This window comes from Cibotium barometz, chromosome 40 (assembly GCF_041138505.1).
Source record: "Cibotium barometz isolate CiBa-2024 chromosome 40, ASM4113850v1, whole genome shotgun sequence".
NCBI classification, from domain to species: domain Eukaryota; kingdom Viridiplantae; phylum Streptophyta; class Polypodiopsida; order Cyatheales; family Cibotiaceae; genus Cibotium; species Cibotium barometz.
The window spans coordinates 42383631-42403415 of record NC_141085.1 but is presented as its reverse complement, the minus strand read 5'-3'; the positions used below and the strand labels follow the sequence as shown (position 1 = coordinate 42403415).

At 43.2% G+C, this 19785-nt stretch overlaps 1 protein-coding gene across 1 annotated transcript in view; it reads right to left on the bottom strand.

The window, feature by feature from the left end:
• Positions 1 to 4335: 4335 nt before the first annotated feature.
• Positions 4336 to 19785, bottom strand: part of LOC147615516 (putative methyltransferase PMT12) — a 78059-nt gene continuing 62609 nt past the window's right edge. Inside the window, exons 4-9 of the mRNA XM_086779623.1 lie at positions 11738 to 11848; positions 11278 to 11437; positions 10942 to 11199; positions 5319 to 5441; positions 5081 to 5158; positions 4336 to 4654 (exon numbers count right to left, since the gene is read on the bottom strand). Coding sequence (XP_086635749.1) covers positions 4447 to 4654; positions 5081 to 5158; positions 5319 to 5441; positions 10942 to 11199; positions 11278 to 11437; positions 11738 to 11848 — 938 coding nt within the window. The 3' untranslated portion in view covers positions 4336 to 4446. The remainder of the gene's footprint in view (positions 4655 to 5080; positions 5159 to 5318; positions 5442 to 10941; positions 11200 to 11277; positions 11438 to 11737; positions 11849 to 19785) is intronic.

The following is a 19785-nucleotide window of genomic DNA, read 5'->3' as shown; positions in this document are numbered from 1 at the left end:
TACTTGTTAATATTATGCTCAATGAACTTCGAAAATTAAAAACTCATAAATTGAATTGAAAATTTTTAGATGGATACCCCGAATCTATATGGCATTCCTGAACTCTCCCAGAGTCAGGATATGATAGCCTTTGCATTCGAGCACCTCATCAACTCTGCTACGACCTGAGTAAGCAGAGTGAGACTCGCACGTCATTTTAGAGTCTTTACTTTCCTGATCCTCTTGAGCAACGTCGGTATATGTGGTTCTGTGGAGGACGATGTATTAATGTCAGTACTACCAGTCAACGTCAGAGGCTCAGGCAAAATATTTCCTTAGCCATGATTCTGATATATATGTGTGTGTGTGTGTGTGTGTGTGTGTGTGTGTGTGTGTGTGTAGTAAAAAACGTGAACATACTTAACGTACGTATCTTGATGTGTGTACTTTACGTACTCGTACCGTACACGTATCATACCGCACCGTACCTAAAGTACTCAACCACTTTGCAGTTGAGTTGGAGAAATCTTCAAATTAGAGTACACACAAGGACACACCTTCCACCCATTACCCATGTACATCACCTGTATATTTCACCTATGAACATCACATATTTTTCATATCTCACATTTCACTATCCATGCAAATCATTTCGTGGTGGCCTTGAAGCTCATTTCACCAATCACAGGGTGCGGACCCCTTCTACAACTACCTACTACTTCCACATTAGGAGGCCTCACATGATGACCTTGTACATCGCCTATACCCTTTATGCCACCTCAATAAGTTGCCTGGCCACCAGGGCTACCCAAAGCTTCTCCACCAATATGCCATACGGATCAATCCCAAATCATATCACTTTACCTCACATGCCAACTTCATAGCGTATCTTGGACCGTCCACACCTTTCCACCCCAGCATCGACTTAGGTGACATGAGGACACGGTCACCACCACCATTAGAAAGAGGAGTACGACTCCATAGGTTAACATGGTTTCACCTGCCTCACTACCATAAGGCTCTACTCCAAGGCACTTTGCCATCTTACCCACTCGAACATGCACTTCTCTTTTGTAAGACAGCTCTTATTATCTTTTGTAAGACAGTGCTAGAATATATAAAGCGGCCTTAACTTGTGCTTAATGTCAAATAGGGAAGTCTAAGGACTTATGTATATACTTCGTCAAGACTAATAATAGAAGCCGGACCATTTTTAAGTTTAGCCGACCTAGTGTGAAAACTAGTTATGTGTATATAAGTCATTTTTATCATAAGCAATACACAATCATTCCATGGCAGTAGAATACTTGTGATCTCTCCTTTTCCCTCTTCTTGCTTTCATACATGCTATTGAATATCGCCTACTTGATGGATGCATGCTAGATAGGATTGGTTGTAGGTTTTCTCCTTGTAATAGCTTTCACTCTTCTTCCCCCACCTTTTGTAGAGAGAACCATCACGAAGGATAATCTCTATTTTCCTCCGTCTAGTCGAAGAGATCTCTCCCTTCACCCCATCGGCAAGGAGCATTCTAGTGTGACAATGAAGTGAGGACATGACAAAGGAGGTAGCACACCCAGATAGGAAAGTTGCGATTGCGGCTCTAAGCCAAGATCCAACAACATATGATTTGGCAAGGCCGAGGTAAGCTCTTGAATTGAACAACAGATTATAAAGAGATGATCAAAACATGCAATCCACTTCTAAAGACAAAACAAATATGTAAGACTCTCATGGAGATCACACCATTTAATCCAACCACAAGAATATATCCAAAGGCTTATTCATATAATCCCAAGAAATAGCCATGGATGCCATATCCTATCAGAGCATAGAGGCCAGATTGGATTACGTAATACCCATGGTAGGAGAAGGGACCTTATGGAAAAATATGGCATATTAGCCAACCGACAAGTTGGAAATTCGCTTGGTCACATACATTTGTGCATAGCTACAAATGCTTGAAGTGTATGCGTCTTGTATATATAAGAGGTGGATATGCAAGCATTGAAAATGATGGTGTCAATCAACCACTGATGTAGGCTTTTCAAATATATCCAACATATGGAGAAAAGAGTTTCTTTATATAGCGGAATTTGTAAGAATTTATGTGCATGAAAATATGTCCATAAAAAGAAGATTCACTGTGTTGAAATTTCAAGGTGAGAAAGAAAGGAATTTCCACCTATGCTATAATTTTTCATCTTCTTAGCCAATCATGCTCGGCACATTAATCAAACAGAGATAACAAATGTTGCTATGAATCAAAGCTTGGCAAAGGAAACTCGATCCAGGAGTGATCACAACATGCAGATTTATGAAGCTAGTTGTGGTTCTTATTGACCAAAAAAAAAAAGGTGCAAAGACTAAGACCCAAAAATTCTTTGCTTTGACATGAACAGAGGTCCAACAAAAGAAGTCATGATGTTTTGTCATTGACCTCAATGCTTACCTTCATATATAAATCAAACTTTTGAAGATATGATCGACAACAATGACTTCTGGATGCCATACACTAGATGTCATAAACATAGGTGCACACTCAAAAGGCTCTAAGCATGTTGTAATCATTATCATTTACAAACTCGATTACAAGCTTTTAGGCCATAACCAAATTTCGAGGATAAAATTTGCATCAAGTAGAGGTAATGCTAACCCCATTTTAGATTAACTAGCTCTCTCTGACATACATAAGAGGAGGAATATGTGTCATCAAAAGGTACTATAAAAGTTGGAACCTTTATGAGAAAGTTGGCCACACCCAAACTTAAACAATAATGAACAGGAGTTTTAGGCACCCAAGTGTGGAAAAAGACCAATTGTATTTAAAAGGCATTATCTTATAATGAATAAATACTCTCTTCTTTGTGCTAAATGGGTTTTCCAAGTCTTCTACTTACTCTTTGCTCTTGGTTTTGTGTGTGTGTGAGAGAGAGAGAGAGAGAGAGAGAGAGAGAGTAAAGATTAGCTAACTCCTTAGTTCATGTTCCTATCTACGCTTTGTTTGAGAGAATGGATAGTGTGAGGTGAGTGAACCCTTGTAGGAAGGTGAAGCAACTTCCTTCGTGACAAAAAGGAAGAGAGAGCATGAAGGATAGGAGCTAGCAACCACTAGCTTCAAGAAGCTCAAGCTTGGAAGCAAGGTAAGTTCCCCACAATCGTTGTTGCTTATTTTATGCCCTTTGTCTATGAATGAGGAAGTTCTGGATAGAGCTATAACGGATCATAATAGTTAGCTGTCAAACCATTGCTTGCACCCTAGTTTTTCAATAGTCATTTCTTAAGCAAAATGCAATCTTTACAAATTAAATTATTCAAGGACAATGAGCCTTTCAATGAAGAGATTTCCTTGTAAGGAGTTCCTTGCTATAATTTAGAGGCTTGGGACCAAATGCTTCATAACATAACTGCATCAAGTCTGAATGCAAGGTGAAAAGTTGCAGTCTTGCCAACCACCTTATAGGTGGTGTGATAAGCCCATAGAGCAAAGGAAAGTTTCTGCTCCCATTCTTCTGCTATTAGCACACGTGATTTTGTTAATGCTTTCAAATTGCCCATTTGTTTGTGGATCGTAAGGTGTAGACTTTCTATGTATCCCAAGGAATCCTTCTAACAAGGCCACGTCATTTATAAAATATGTGTATTTCTAGCACGTGAACACATTCTCATAAAGAATCTTTGTGGTCAATCTCACATTGGCTTTCTTGTTGTTGTGGTCTCAACCCATTCGGTGCAATAACATGTGGCAACTATAATGATCCTTCAGTCGCTTTCTGACCATGTACAACCACTTATCAAATGGAAGCCCAAGTGTGAATACACGTAGTCAATATATAGGCAACTGCAACTTTTTGAGTCATCTTGCCTTCTTGCATAGAGTTGAGCAAGAAAAGGAGGAGAGGATTTGAGCTATGGCATTCATGGATCGTATTCACGTAACCACAAGACCTCGTTTTATGTTTTTTACTTAATGACTAGAGCAAATTAAGCATGAATTAAGCACTTATCATTAAGGTGTCTCGAGGCGTCCTTTGCACATTTGCATAAAAGGACTAAGTCTAGATGATGTCGCCAACAAGTGTACTTTTAGAGTTTACATACTTGGCTTGCCAATCATGAAATGAATACATTTAGGCAAACTTGCTTGTCCACCTCTATTTCTCAGATCCACCATTAAAGTTGGGGAAAGTAAAGCATGATTAATCTATCAATTTTCCATGCTTGGGTGTGTCTTATGCCATGGGCTTTCCGATCGTGTTTCATGTAAGATATCCTAAAGAAAGCTCTAATCCTTAGAGTTCACGAGGAGCGCATGAAGCATGAGCAGAAGAACCACTTAAAAACAGACATTAAAACAACAAATCAACCATTACATCAACGCCTTTCCCCCTCCTGGCCCCCTCTTAAGAGAGAATTACTTAGCCTCTAAAGAATTACATAGCCTCTAATAACAAAACACCCATTACATTAATCATGCCAAAGCAGCTTCTTGCAAAAAAGCAGCTTGTCTTTCCCATAAGGACCGCTCTCAGTCTCCAAGACACGAGTTTTCCACCTTACCGACCTCGCAATGGCTTCGACTTCTTGTATTGCATCTATAGAGTCGCGAATCAACGCGGAGCCACCAGGACGCAAGATGCGATCCATCTCCAAAACAATGCGTGCGACACTACATCTGCAAAAGGAAGGTCGCAATTCAGCATGAGGGTTAGTTGGGGTCTTTAACTTCTTGAATACAACCCACCATGTTAGTGGGCCTTTGCCCCCCAAATCTACTCCTATTTCAACATGCCCTGATTTCATCTAGTCCTTGTCGTAAATTTGATGCTAGTGGAAAGGGCTTGTGAGCCATCTTTTGGCAGGTGCATAGAATGCAGACAGGCGGTGGGCTTGATGGCCCATTCATGAGTGAGCAGCCGCCCCCTCACCTTCCCCAGTCAGATGCTCTGACAGCAAAGATGGGCAGGTTGTGTAAAAACTTGAAAAGCGTTGAAAAAAGAGGTCATCCATGGGGTCTATAGTGATATCTGCACATGCTAAGGCATGCACAAACGCGCCCCTAAAGAGAAGATCGATATTTCACTGTTAAAGAACTCTTTACCTGCTTTTTTCCAACTTAAACAGGCCGGCTGCATGGAGAAGATCATATGTACGAGGATACGTATCAAATGACTCACACCTGCAAAAGTCTCCCATTAGAAAACATGTGACGTACAACATACACATTGCAACACACTGCAAAATCAAACAGCTTTATATATGAAATATGATCACATGTCTTGAAGCAGCCAAAACCATGTGGCCATAAGGTGGGAACGGTACAAGCTTGCATCACTTACCAATCATGAGCGACGCCTATCAGCCCACGGTCATATATAACAGGCAAGGTGTTTGGAGCATTTATTGGGACTATGTTCATCACCCACCAATCAACTTTCGAATCTGCTATAGCCGCAGCAAATCTGTGTGCACAAATCAGCGCAACAATGTTTTCCATAAAGAAGCCGATGTTTGAACAAAATAAATCACCAAAGCAACTCTGAACTGCAGTGAGCCCAATGATAATGGTCCAAAAAGGCTAGATTCGTATGTACTGGGTTTTGCGTGTCCCATGCTTTACCAGCATGTAACTAGAGGAATTGTTACAATAGAACCTTTTGAACGCACGTGCTATTGTCACATGCACCCATGCACTGAGGTGCCAAGTGACACACTAGCTCTTCATCAGTGCTATACTTGTACAGATTTAGTACCTTTTTAACTCAGTTGCGAGTATATTCAACAGGCCGACAGCATGCTTGCAAAACCAACCACCATCAGATGAGCATATATAAGCAGCCCTTCAGTCCCAAGCTTGAATCATCTCATTCAGGCTTAGTTAGTACGAAAGGTACGATACGGTACGGTACGATAAAATACGGTACTAATTGGTACCTTAAAATTTTTTGAGGTACGGTACGATATTAGTACGTTTTTAAAAAAAAAATACTTCCTAAACTTAAAAATTGTAGACAAGAAGTTACAAAATAGTAGAACCATGAACATAATGTCATCATGCCATTAGAGTACAAAATTGCTACAAAAGGATAGGCCAAAAACTCATGGCATGGGCGACCGCCAACATGCGTACATACATGATACTACATACTACAAAACATCATCAATGGCCTAGAAGGAGATAGATGCCCAATGCCTAGAGAGCTATAACATATCAAAAGTCTACATCATCACCAACATCTGCATGATCATCAACATGATCACTACTAGAGTGTCCATCAAGAGAGTTCTCTGAAGAGGACTCTTCGAAGGTGGACGAGACACTCTGGGGATCATTCTCGCTAAGTAGATCGCCTTGCATGGGGCAACTTGTCCCCCAATCTTTGAAAGGTGCTGGAGAAGCCTTGTTGCACCACTGGTGTATGACTTGCCGCAATATCGGCATGTCCAATGATGGGAGTTGGACTTCTTGGTGTCCTTCTCCACATTGAGGCAATGCAAATCAAAAGCCTCATGCTTCTCCCGAGGCATGATGGATAAGAGAAGGGCTAAAGCGTGTTGTAGAGGAGAGAGCGTAGAGAAGATGAACTATGGGAGGAAGAGAACTTGGAGTAGAGGCTCAAGTGGGATGGAAGGAGCTTGGAGGAGGGTGGAGGAGGGTGGAGGAGAGGCTTGGAGTAGATGGAGGGTGGTGGAGGAGAGGCTTGGAGTAGATGGAGGAGAGGCTTGGTCCTTGAGGCTTTTATAGAAGGACTCAAGAGAGATGAAAGGAAAACAGCCAAAAAAACGGGCAGAAAACGGTCAGAAAAAACGGGCAGAAAACGGGTAGGAAAACGGCTATTTCCAACGGGCAGAAACAGGGCAAAATCGTACCTGATCGTATGGATATGTACGGTACCGTACGGAACGAATTGTACGTACGATCTGATCCGTGCGACGTACGAAACTAAGCCTGATTCTCATTCACACACAATTCAGCAGTCAAACAATAGCAGAATTATGAGTGGTCAAGTCTTTTGGCTTGTGTATACATATCTATAGCCGAGCACTGATGTATGGTCTACATCGTTCATCCTCAGTCAACCGTCATCAGTAAGTTTTCTACATTGTAAAGAAGTTCTCCAAAGCAATAAAGCAAAAACTCCTGCTTGCGCGAGGGGGGCCTTAAGTGGATAGATTGGGACCCAATCTGGTGTCGACTCTACATTGATTAAAGTGGATTGCTTCATGCTCACTAACATAAAGGTATAAAAAAGGCCTTGCTTAGTGTTACACATCATACCAGTTGCATGTTGCATTAGTATCAGAGCTTCTGGTTGTGACCCAACTTGGCTATCTATAGTGAGAGCATTCCGTGAATGATAAAACTGAGGTCAGGAAAAACCACCTAGCCATTCACCATGTTAGGGGAAGAAAAAGAAGCTTCAAAGAAGACACCACCACAAAAGAGTGTCCATGAAGACACCACTGCAGAAGACAGTGTCCACAAAGACACAACAATAGAAGAAATGCTTTCGCAAAGCTCTAAGTTTTCCTTCAAGAGCTGATGGAACAAAATAGGCTACTAAAGTTACAACTTCAACAAGCGAAAGAAGCACGACAACCTAAAGAGCAGCCTAAAGACCGAAGCCCCCCCAATTTTGAACACATGCTTCTTCTAATGGAGCAGCAAAGACGATGGGGACTTGCTAAGGAACGAAAGGCTGAGGAAGCTAAATGCAGGGATGATGAAGACCAACCAAGCAAAACGCGTAGCTTTGGAGCATCAACATAAGCTCAATCAGAAAGCCATGCAACTCCAACGTCAACAGATAATGGCAACCTTACAGGCCAGTCTCTGCAGCACTCCCCAAATTGACACCTGGTCCTAGTTCATCCACCACCATCATCCCAACTCAACCAAACTTCAGTAAGTATGATGGTAAGTGTGATCATTCTACATACACTCAGTTTATACATCAATTTGTTGCATATTTTCCGTTGGCTAAGATTGCAAATTCTCAAGACAAAGTCCATATGGCGGCTCCACACCTCACTAGGGAAGCCGTTACTTGGTGGAAGCATTGGTCAAATCTTCATATAGATCCAACACCCGGCACGACTCATTATGTATGGAATACTTTTGTGTTTGACCTCAAAGCTAGGTTTCTTCCACCCCAGTAAATGACCAATTTGGAGGATGAGTTTTACAAGCTCTCACAGAATGGGTCTCTAGTGCTGACCTATTCCAACAAGGTCATTACCATGTCACAACAATTGGGAAAGTCAAAAGAAGAGAAGCTGAAATGGTTTCTCGAGGGGTTGGATACGAACATCCACTTTCCTGCATGGAATTTCGAGCCTCAATCATATGACCTCGCTCTGACTCTGGCTCAGAATTAGGAGATGATGTTGAATGGAGGCAAGCCCAAGCAGATCCAGACAATCCCCAAACCCCAGTTGCAACATTCCTCATCCTGATCGAGTAAGGGAGCACAGAACAACAAAGATGATAAGGACAACAAGTCTCAGATCACCTCACACAGGAAGAAACACACAAAGGCCAAACCTAAAAGACACCTAAGGAGAAGGCCAAGGAGGGAGTTACTAGAGGTTATCTCCAACCAGACGAGCCAAAGCAGTACCAAGCAGAGAACCGATGTTTCTTTTGCCATCAAGTAGGCCATGGTCAAGAGGATTGTTCCAAGTGGCATACCGAAAAAGCCACCATCGTCCAAAACAGTGACTACCGTCGAAGCTACCCCTACCCCTCCACCCTCAATTGCAAATGCCAGTCAGCTATTGCCCACTTTGAATCTAGTACCACCAGTGGTATTTGATGATAAGCAGGAGGGCGAGGTTGAAGGGCGGACAAACCCTCTTATCCGTGCTTATGGCACAACAGCGAAGGGTTAACAATTCATTGTCCTTTCCGATATGGCCAGCTCTAAGGAGGCCATCTCTCCACAATTGCTGCTAAGATGGGTTGTACCTTAGTATCACACCATCTAGTTGTGGACAAGTTTACACCTAGTCCCCGCACACACATTACTCACAAAGCTCAACAATTTGAGTTGCATGTTCAAAAGGCCACATTTCAGCCAAATTTCATTGTTTCACCACTTGTGGGGTGTAACATGATTCTCCACATCTAGTGGTTTCGAGAATTTGTGTCCATCCCTTATTGGTGGCAGGACACCTTCACCATTGTTGACGGTTTACCTAAGCCCGTCATAATTCACGAGGATAGGAGCATTCCTAGAATCCCACTCATTTTGCATGTCGAAGCCCAATGAGCAATCAAAAAAGGAGCTAAGTGTGTGTTGCCGTGCTCAACAGTCTCCTATTCAATCAACACCCTTAGAGAAAATTGGATGGGTCTTTCCACGGTTCCCAGACATCACGTTAAGGAACGACCTCCCACCCATTCATCTTAAGGATCATCACATTGAGTTGGTCCCCGGACTGACCCACCCGGTAAGTCTCCCTCTCGTATGTCCAAGGCATCGGAGGGTGAGCTAGAACAACAGTTATTCCAGTTACTCTGGGCTGGATTTACCCGCCCATCATCCTCACCGTTTGTTGCGCCCATCTTATTTGTGCAGAAGAAAGAGAAGACCGCACGTTTGTGTGTGGACTACAGGACATTGAATAAACTCACCATCAAAGATAAGTTCCCAATGCCCAAGATTGAGTACATTATGGAGCGTCTCAATGGTGCTAAGTATTTTATCTCAAGAATGGCTACCATCCGGTTTAGATCTTTGAGGCCAACATTCCAAAGACAGCTTTCCGAACCAAGCGTGGCTATTATGAGTTCGTAGTGATGCCATTCGGACTCACCAATGAGCTAGCAACATTCAATACAATGATGTCCGAGAGTTCACGGAGCTCGTTGGAAAGTGTGTATTGATCTTTTTGACCAAGAGCCAAAGTTAAGTGCAACTTTTGTGGCAAACTAGGCCACATAGAGAAAGATTATTGGTACCAAAAAAAGACTCAAGCCAACACTCAAGCAAGCATAATGATCAAAGAAGAACCAAATGAAAGGGCTTCCCAAGGAGGAGGCCAATCATCGGAACATTGCTTCTAATTGATGGAAGAGGACACCTCTCATACCTTGTGTTTAACCATTGTATTCCTACCCTTGTGTTAAACTTCCAAGTCCTAAGCCAACATTGTAGTCTATGAGGCACCTGATAGACCACTCTAGCAAATTACTAAGAGTATAGATCCAATGTATGTATGGTGGTAGTAGTAAATCACTTGCGGGGGAGTGTTGAAAATAGCAACTGATGTTGGGTAAATGTTAGGAGCAAGGAGGAGTGTCATGCGACCCTCAATTGAATGTATGAGTTGCATAAGTCATAGACTATGGCTCAAAGGCTCAAAGGAAGCCTAAGTATGAAGGAATGTACGGAATGTCCAGCCCATATGGAGGCCAAAAGGAGGCACCTATGGTTCAAAGGAAGCCATGAGAACGACATCATCTACAACCTCTGGATCCTCCAATCCTTCTCTCCCAAATCTGACCAAGCTTCACTATAAGATCCCTCTCCTCACAAACTGAAGTGCATCCAAGTGTCTCCACATCCCCTCCATTGAATCTGAAATGAGGACTATTTTATCTGTGTATAGAAGAATAGGCACTACTGTGCTGGTCAGCCATGATCATGTGCCCTCCAACCTGTCAATGAACTGAGAGAGAGAAAGAGAGAGAGAGAGATACTATGATGGGAAAGGAAAGGTGCAAGCGAAAAAGAGGTGAAAAGATTCAATATGCTATGTATGACGAGGAAAAGCAGAGCCTAATTGATATGCTGTGCTGAGAAAAGTGAAGCCTTTTCTTGCAGCCTAGAAAAAATGAACCTCGACCGCCAAATATTTGATCTTTTTTGTTACATCTCTTATTTTTTACTATGTTAGATTTTTGATAACCCTAAGACCTTCCTTTTGCAAAGGCAAGACAAAAATGTATGAACTTACCCTCCATAGCCAGCATTCATGTCCATTACATTCCGGATTTCATCTAGTTTTAAGCCCAGACCACGTTGATATCCACTCACAATCTCCTTCATAAATCGCTCTTCTGATATGAAGGCCTCCTGCTTAGCTTTCTTTGCATCAGTCTTCACTCCAATCAACCTTTTGGGCGGAATGTGCAACCGAGCAGGCCAATCAGATACATTGTGTGGTGCCGTATCCTGGGGTAATCGCATGATGCATGCTGACAGAGAAACATACCTGCCAAAAACATACATCAATTTATTACTTTATCGAGTAAAAGTTTGAGTTACGTGAGCTGGCAAGCTACAACCTTACCACACATTATCTGGATCGTTATCTGTATCACAAAGGGGTGGTTCAGTCCCCAACAACCGGTTCTCATAGCAAATATTATCACGAGGTTTTTGCCATATAGCAAGATAGCCTTCCTTTGACACCAAGGTCCAGCAGAGGCGCTCGGTAAGATTGACCATTTCTATCAAAATCCGCCAAAAAAAAAAAAAAAAAAAAGAGGTTAACAGTTAGGCTGCACCATCAATCAAGTAAGCTGTGCTACTAATTTGTCATCAAAAGGCAGCTATGGACAGCAAAACCATAATGCATCAGGCTCCAGCCTGGCCCAAACAATGGCCATTAACTACAAGAAAGGCAATTACTGTCCCAAGTTGACCAATTTGCAAATGTACAGATCACCATACAGCAGTTAGTTGAAGCTTTATAGACTTGTTTGGAAACCTTCACCTCACTCAAATCCAAAAGAAAATAGAAAGCTCACCATGCCACTCTTCCGGAAGGTTCCCCTCATGCTTGTAAACTGGCTGAGCAGCCCATGCAAAGAAACCTCCGCCTCTCAAAATGCGGTCCACTTCAACCAAAAGAATTCCTCCTGAAAGAGGGTAAACACTTGTAGCTTCAGTTGTGAACTGGAGCATACTTAAAATGAGGGACAACACCTCATAAAGAGTAAGGCTACTAGTCTGTTAACAGAGATGATTAGCGCAACAGAAAACTTAACAAAAACACAGGCACACACCAATAAACTACAACTATTACTTTAGGGTGAGCAAACGCTCTATGTACAAAGCATCTCAAAGTGACTCCAGACCGAGAAGTGGAGAGAAAAAACCTAACTACTGATTTTCCCGCTGAGCCCAAGTTGCACGGAAAGAACCTATTCAAACTGCAGTCGCACACAATGTAAGAGAGGGGCACATCGTCATCCATGGGTGAGGAAAAAGGAAGAACTTGCTTATTTCTTTTGCACAAAGGGCTGCTCAGGCTCAGGAGAGAAAAAGGCGGCACTGAAAGGCTGGGGCACCCTTTTATAGGGAAGCAAGGGCCCCTCTCTGCTAGTCGGCTGGTTGTGAGAGCAGATCAGCCTGGGCCTTTTGGCCCCCAAACCCACCTTGTTCACATTTGGCTGCTGTCTAGCTGGACCACATGGTAAATGTCCTAAGGATGATAGCCTCTCTCCCACGTTTTTCATGAGTTTTTGGGATGGCATTGGGAATGAGATCACTGGGGCATTATAGGATATGTGGAACATGGGCTCTATGCCTCCTTTCTTACTGAGGGTCTTAACCACCTCATTCCTAAGGGTAGTGATAAGGCTAACATTGCCCAGTGGATACCTATCACATTGCTTGGGACAGCATACAAAACTCTCTGCCAAGGCAGTGAGCATGAGATTGCAGCCAGTGTTACGGATGACTAGTCATTCATGACACACAGAATGGATTCCTCCAAGGAAGAAGCATCTTTGAGAACATCTTTTCCTTTTGGGAGACAGTAGAGTGGGCAAAGCAAGTAATCAGCTTTTGGCAATCTTGCTACTTGATTTTGAGAAAGCCTATGATATAGTGTAACAATGCTCTAGAAAGATGATATTGCACAACTCAATATACTTTGATTAGATTGATTTGAAGTATACCAAGTACATGCTTTTATAGGTTGCAAACCTCCTCACATAAATATGAAGACATGACACATGGCACATGTATCTTATCCAGATATAAGGGTGTGTTCACACCTAGGCACATGTTCACACACATACATATGAACAAGGTCACACACACACACAGGGTGGTATACATAGTCCCTTTGGAAGCAATTCACACACAAACACAAGCGGGTACACAAATAAGGGTACATACAGAAGAGATGGACACACATACGAGCTCCGAAATACCCAACAAAGGAGTTATCCCCCTCCGCTACTTTGTTCTTGACCTTCCTTTCTTCTTCCTTGAAGGAGGTTATGACCCCTTCCACGGTAAAGTTTGGCAAGTTCTTCAGTGTAGTGATGAGATTCCTGTAAAGCTCTTCAAGCATATACTTTATGAGTGCTACTAGGGCCACATCTTCTTCCACATTAGCTTTAAGACCTACAAACTAGTTCATTAAGGACTTCATCCTATTCACATGAGCATCAAAGCTCTCATGTGGTTTCATTACAAGACCATAGAACTCTATCTGCAAAGAATCTTTAGCATCAAAGCTCTCATGTGGTTTCATTACAAGACCATAGAACTCTATCTGCGAAGAATCTTTAGAGTTCCTTGCCTAGGCCCCACCTAAACTTTAGCTTAGTTTGCCATGTGTGGAAATTTTCTGCATTGAACATATAGGTAGCCACGATATACTATGAATCTGGGAAGGTCTTAACAAAGGAGAGTTTCCAATGCCAGTGTCTAATCCCATACAGATAATGCCCGGAATAAAATTAGGGTTTTTAAACAATGGGGGTTTAGATCAATAATGCTTTGTCATGCTATAGCAACACCTTAATGCTAGATTTGCACCCTCAATTGTGAAAATTAACAGAGTAATTTTGGCTAATTACTTTGATTAAGGACTTACAGAAATTGAAAAAAGGCCAAAATCGACTTTACTTTCCTAAGGTTGCTTCATGGACTAATGTGTGTGCTGGTTTGTGCACCCTGTTGGTTTCTGCTCCGGATGTGTGCACAGGACTGGGCTGCCTTACAACTGCTGACATAGTGCAGAGGCTGTACGGACTGTTTGCGCTTGTACAGCCGTTGTACGAATGGTGGCACACGGGTGTACGGATGGCAGCATAGGGCACTAATGCTCGAGGTAGAATCAACCTATAGCTCTGATACCAAGTGTAGAAAACAATGAGGTGGAGTCTATGGTGGATCATAAAGGAACGTGGCTATGGCTATGGCATAAACACAAAGAGAGAGAAAGTTGTATTAACATCTTCAAAAGGCCAAAATGATCTATGAGACCAAAATGTTACATCATGCCCATGGAATATATCATCATGGTACTGAAAGTAAAACTGAGAGAGAGAGAGAGAGAGAGAGAGAGAACACGACAATGCCTTTAAATAGGCTCCATACATGATGCTAATACAACTTAACATTTGTGATTAGGTGTGAGTGGGTGGCTTCATGATTCTCTCCAACTTTTCCTCTAAATCAGCTCCTTGATTCTAGCTAAGGTAGATGCCCCTTTGACTTTTGCCTCATGTACTTTCTCGATTTTATCCACTCTCTTTTACAGGAGTGTGTGCACATGCCTTTATGCTTTTGTACTTGGATACGGCTTGTTCTCCAACACCTGAGAGCAGTCATGAACTGGAGGCACAACACACGTTTTATTTTCTCCGAGACAGATTACCGCCCTTTTCTTCCCACTCGTTTCTTCCATTATCCAAGCTTGGAGCACGTTTTATTTTCTCCGAGACAGATTACCGCCCTTTTCTTCCCACTCGTTTCTTCCATTATCCAAGCTTGGAGCACTCTGCATATAATTTTTACGTCATAGATCCCCAAGCTCAGTAGATGAGTTTGAAGCCCATTATGTGAAACGACGTTATCAGAGATGATCTTGGTAGACCCCTAGGTGCAGAAGGGTATATGTAGTGGCTGCACCTAGGGGTCTGGCAACCCACATACTGGGATCTTATATGTGGAAAACTTGAAGGACACATTCCGGGATGTCCTTTCACTTCTTCTCTCATTATTGATTGGAAGGAAGTTACTTCACATATGACATGGCATGGTTCCCAATCTTTGATGGGCAATTCCTTGCGGCTAGAGAGTTTGCATTGGAGTCGTGTATTTTCTTCCACTTTGGTTGACCGTTCACCTCGTCAGGCATATTTTCTATCTCAAAAAGGAATTTGTCAGATACATCAGGTGGTGGATGACACTGGTCAGGTTCTTTCCTTCTCTGTTGCGGCGGATCGTTTTCAATTGGGATCCCATTATTCTCATCTTTGGACAGAAATTCAGCGGATGATTGCTGATATTTCTCCTTTACCTCGCTTGAATGTGGATTCCCGTCTATCTGATTGGAATCTTGGAACCACTGCTATGGAATGTATTTCAGCTGGGACAGTTTATGCCCTCTTGCAATCGGATGCATGGATAGTCAGACATGGTAATCAGCTATGGTCTCTCTCCAAATCTTCAATGTGGTGGAAATGTACATTGTTTCGCATTTGGAAAAGTCATCTGCCTCTTAAAGAACGCCTGTTCTTGTGGCGCTGTTTGGTTGGTGCTCTTCCTGTTGGTAGCTTGTTACATGCACGTCATATTGCGCCTTCACGTTGTGTCCGATGTAAAGCTACTGAGGAGACTGTCCCACATTTACTATGGGGTTGCGTATGCTCCAGATCGTTCATTCGCCAGGTCTCGACTGCTCTTCGCCTTCGTTTCCCTTCGGGCATTTTTCACAGATGCTTTTGGCTTTTTGGGGTGTTACAAGCATCACAGTCTCAGTTTGCAGTATTTTTCAGCTGGGTCCGATTCTGGGTCTTTTGGACCATATGGCATGTTCGGAACAACCTCATGTTCCAAGCCAATGACATTGTTCCCTTCCATTACTTCAAGTTCTCGCTTGGTCACGCGCTTCATTTTGCTTATGATGCTGGGGACATCACTCTTGATGCTTATAGGATTTACTTTGATTGCTTCTAGGTGGTGGAACCTATAGTTACTCTTCTTTTTCTGGGTTTTCCTCGCTTACAGGTTTCCCACTTGTAAATAAAAAGTGTGATCTTTTTGGTGGGTTTTCCTCGTTTTGAGGTTTCCCACCTGTAATTAATGACATTAAGCTTTACAAAAAAAAAGTATATGTAGTGGCTAGTGAAAGAATGTGCACAAGCGCAAGCAATGAACATGAGAGAGAGAAAGATTGCAAGCAAGAACTGAGCTTTATTAGCTTGAGGTTACAGAGTACAAGAGCCAGCAAATAGGGCAAGGAATGATATGATAGAATGAATAAAGGGAGCACCTCTTATATACTTGTGCATGAAGCAGTCGGCTGTAGGAAAACAGGCCGACAGCTCCACGACAACATAAATAGAAGGATGCAATATTTTAACACCCCCTCTGCATCTTGAAGTGTGCAAAAAAGTCAGAAGAAAACTGAAGACGAAGGTGCGACCATGGACACCTTAGCATGGCCAGTACTGAGTACAGCTCGGAAAATGCACATGTCAGCTTGTTGTCTTCAGAGAACATAATGCCACTATAAAGAGCAAAAGAAAATCTGCTTGGCTCCAAACTCAAAGTAGAACTGTGAACACATCACACCCAATAGCCTCGAACAAATGAACATGGAACACATCCTGTCCATAGTCTCTGCTAACCAATAGTTCTGGAACTCATCCGAACCATGAAGGAAACTTGGTTGATCCTGGAACTCATCCGGACCATCAAGTGAACTTGCCTGTCTTTATACTTGGAACTCCGACACACAGGTCCCATGCTCCAGATTTAATATAAGAGAGCTTTTGAAAAGCCCCCTCTCCTGCCCACAAGCCGTTTCTGGAAGACAGCACGCGGGGGTATGCCCTTAGGATCCGAGCAGGACACCAGTCATGTTCTCTCCAAACTGTAAGGCCTTGGGAGAGCTGGGGTTGTCACTAGACGAGTCTGTGTCAGTGTCATGTGACTTGTCTTTGCCCTTCTTTGAAGACTTGCCCTTGTCCTTGGCTTTGCCTTTGTACTTTGACTGACAATCCTTTGACAGGTGGCCTTTCTTCCCACATTTGTAACACCGACTCCGAACTTTCTTCTGCACCGTCGAGAGTGCCTGATCAGGTCCAATAGAAGATGAAACTTTCAATTTCCCATGAGAAACTAGGATGGATTCCTCTTCCAAGAGGAGAGTACACAGATCATCAAACTCGAGGGAACGTGTTGTGATCTGAACCCGCAAAGCTCGGGAAACCATGTCATAATCTGCAGGAAGCCTGATGAGGAGGAGAGCAGCTAACTGAGAAGAGGTCAGGGCAGTACCCATTGCCACTAATTGGTCATGAATTACCTTAACCTTCATCACAAACGACTGCATGGAAGTCCCTGCTGTAAACTCCAGAGAAAAGAGCTGACCCAATAGGTTAACAGATCGCATTGTAGAGTCCCGTGCATATAGGTCTGTCAGCTTTCTCCAAACAGAAGCAGCACAATCCAATGTTTGCACGGCGGGGGAGACCTCTGGTGAGATGGCTCGTACAAGTGCAGAGTGAGATTTTGAGTCTTGATTCTCCCAAGCTGAAAGTTCGGTGAGAAAGGCATCCTCCTGGTCCTGAGTCCACTTGCTAGAGCTGGCAGGGCGTTCGGGCTTTCGTTCGTCGCCCTGAACAATCTCCCAGAGACCCTTGTGTGTGAACCAGACCTTCATCTGTAGCTTCCAATGATCATAGTTTGTACCACTGAGCTTGTCCTCCTTGTTCGTGCAGGGGGGACCCATGTCTGCCTCAAAGAAGCTATGTCTCAAACAACCTCTATAGCTAAGCAATCCACGTGCTCTCTCAAGAACCTTTCCACAAGATCCAACTAGGGACTAATAGCACCCTCTGAAGATGCAGGCTGGACAGCTGCAAAAGAAACCCAAAAAACACACCACTGGGAACCTCCTACCAAAAGAGGGAGGGGATCTTGGAGGGAGAAGAGCTGATGTGCCACTTGTCTGAAGCACTCACTGAATCTGCAGCTAGACTTCCTCCACTTGCCTCTGTAGAAGAAAACGCAGCCTGAGAGCTGGCCGATAGCAGTTGGAGAGCTTGTAGAGCAAAAAACGCAGCTAAGAAAGAGAAACGCAGCCACTGTTTTGAAAGAGCTTAGCCTGGAGAATCTACGGAAGCAGAAAACGTAGAGGAGCAGATTGTGCAGCAGCCAGAGCCTAGGCCAATGATACCATGAAAGAATGTGCACAAGCGGAAGCAATGAACATGAGAGAGAGAAAGATTGCAAGCAAGAACTGTCACCAGCCTGGACATTTCCCAGTATGAAAGGGGTCTGGTGGACTCCAGGATGTCTAAATATTTGGAAAGTACAAGCTTTGGGAATGGAAGATTATCCTAGAATACAAAGGACCACACTCCTAAAATTTAGGAGAGTTGCTATTTTTGGCCCGACTCCGATGGAAATTCTGTTCGCGTCATTACATCTGGAATTGAGCAGATACTAAGAGTTGGCAAAGTGCCTTTGACAGTGTGTCTCCCAATTGGGATATTTTTAGAGATAAAGTTTATGGAAGGACCCATCTCTTAGATTGGGACATGTGGCAAGAAAGTGGACTAAAGTGAGACAAGTGGCCTGACACTTGTTAGAAAGTGGATCAAAGTGAGACAAGTGGCCTCACACTTGTCACTTCAGCTATTGTGTGGCTCTCCACTTGTCATTGTAGCCTTCTCTTGCCATTTTAGCTCATGGGAGGCCCAAATCTATAAATTGGAGCCCTCTCTCTTCATTAATAGAGGCTCTCTTGCTGCACACTAGCCTCTACCACCGTTACAGGCTGCCCTAATGATGGCTACTCTCTTTCTCTCTCTCTTGAAGGCTGCCCATGAAGAATACCGGCTGTTGGGGACTGTTTTGGAGGCTTCCATCGTGAAGAAATACTGAGGGCAAGGGCATTTAATCATTTATTTTGATTTCTAGCCATTGTACTTGTTGTACCAGACCTTGTACCGACTGTACCAACTTTTGTACTTGCTGTACCTGCTGTACCAACCATTGTGCCTACTGTACCAGCCATTGTACCTACTGTACCGGCTGACTGGAGAGTTGTACTTGCTGTACCAGCTCTAATGCATGAAGACCCGTGGTTTTTGGGGAAGAATCAGTACCCACACGGAGGTATATGGATTATGTTGTTGGCTCGGCATTTCCACAGCCTATGTTCCGGCTTGGTAGCCTCGTGTTGGGCTGTGTTATTGCATTTGTATATGGATAATCCGGCATCTCCCGTGGGGAGAGTAAGGCCCTCAAAGCTCGTACATGATATTATTCTCCTTGGGTCATAAAATACTCCAAGGCGGGGGGGTCGGCCCATTCCGGCCTCTATGTGGTGTCGCACGTGCAAGCTCCACTTTCAGCATTTGTGGATGTTTTGTCCAGCTTTTATGTTTTATGCAAAGTGATGATGGATATGTGTTAAGGCTGTGGCCATGTTTAAGTGTTTTAATATGCATTGATGGTATCAACAAGTGTGTCAAAGGCCCTAGTCCCCCGGGCACTCACCGCCGCGAGTTTCATTGGTATCAGAGCATAGGCTTCCTTGGAAGCAGAGGCTTCCTTCTATCAATAAGGAAGAGAAAAGATCTCAAGTGGGGACCACACTTACCATCATTGCTATTAAGCATGGCCAGCCACTTCAGAGCCTATCAAGCAAGAGCATGAGCAATAGACAGCTTGGTCTAAGGATTTATGAATTCACAAAATTTATCTTGGAAGTATGGAGTTGACTTTATGTGCACACGTTTAGCACTCTTTCCATATGGATATTGTGGATTATATTATCAAGCTTACAGGCAAGCTATATGGAGATATATCTCAGGAT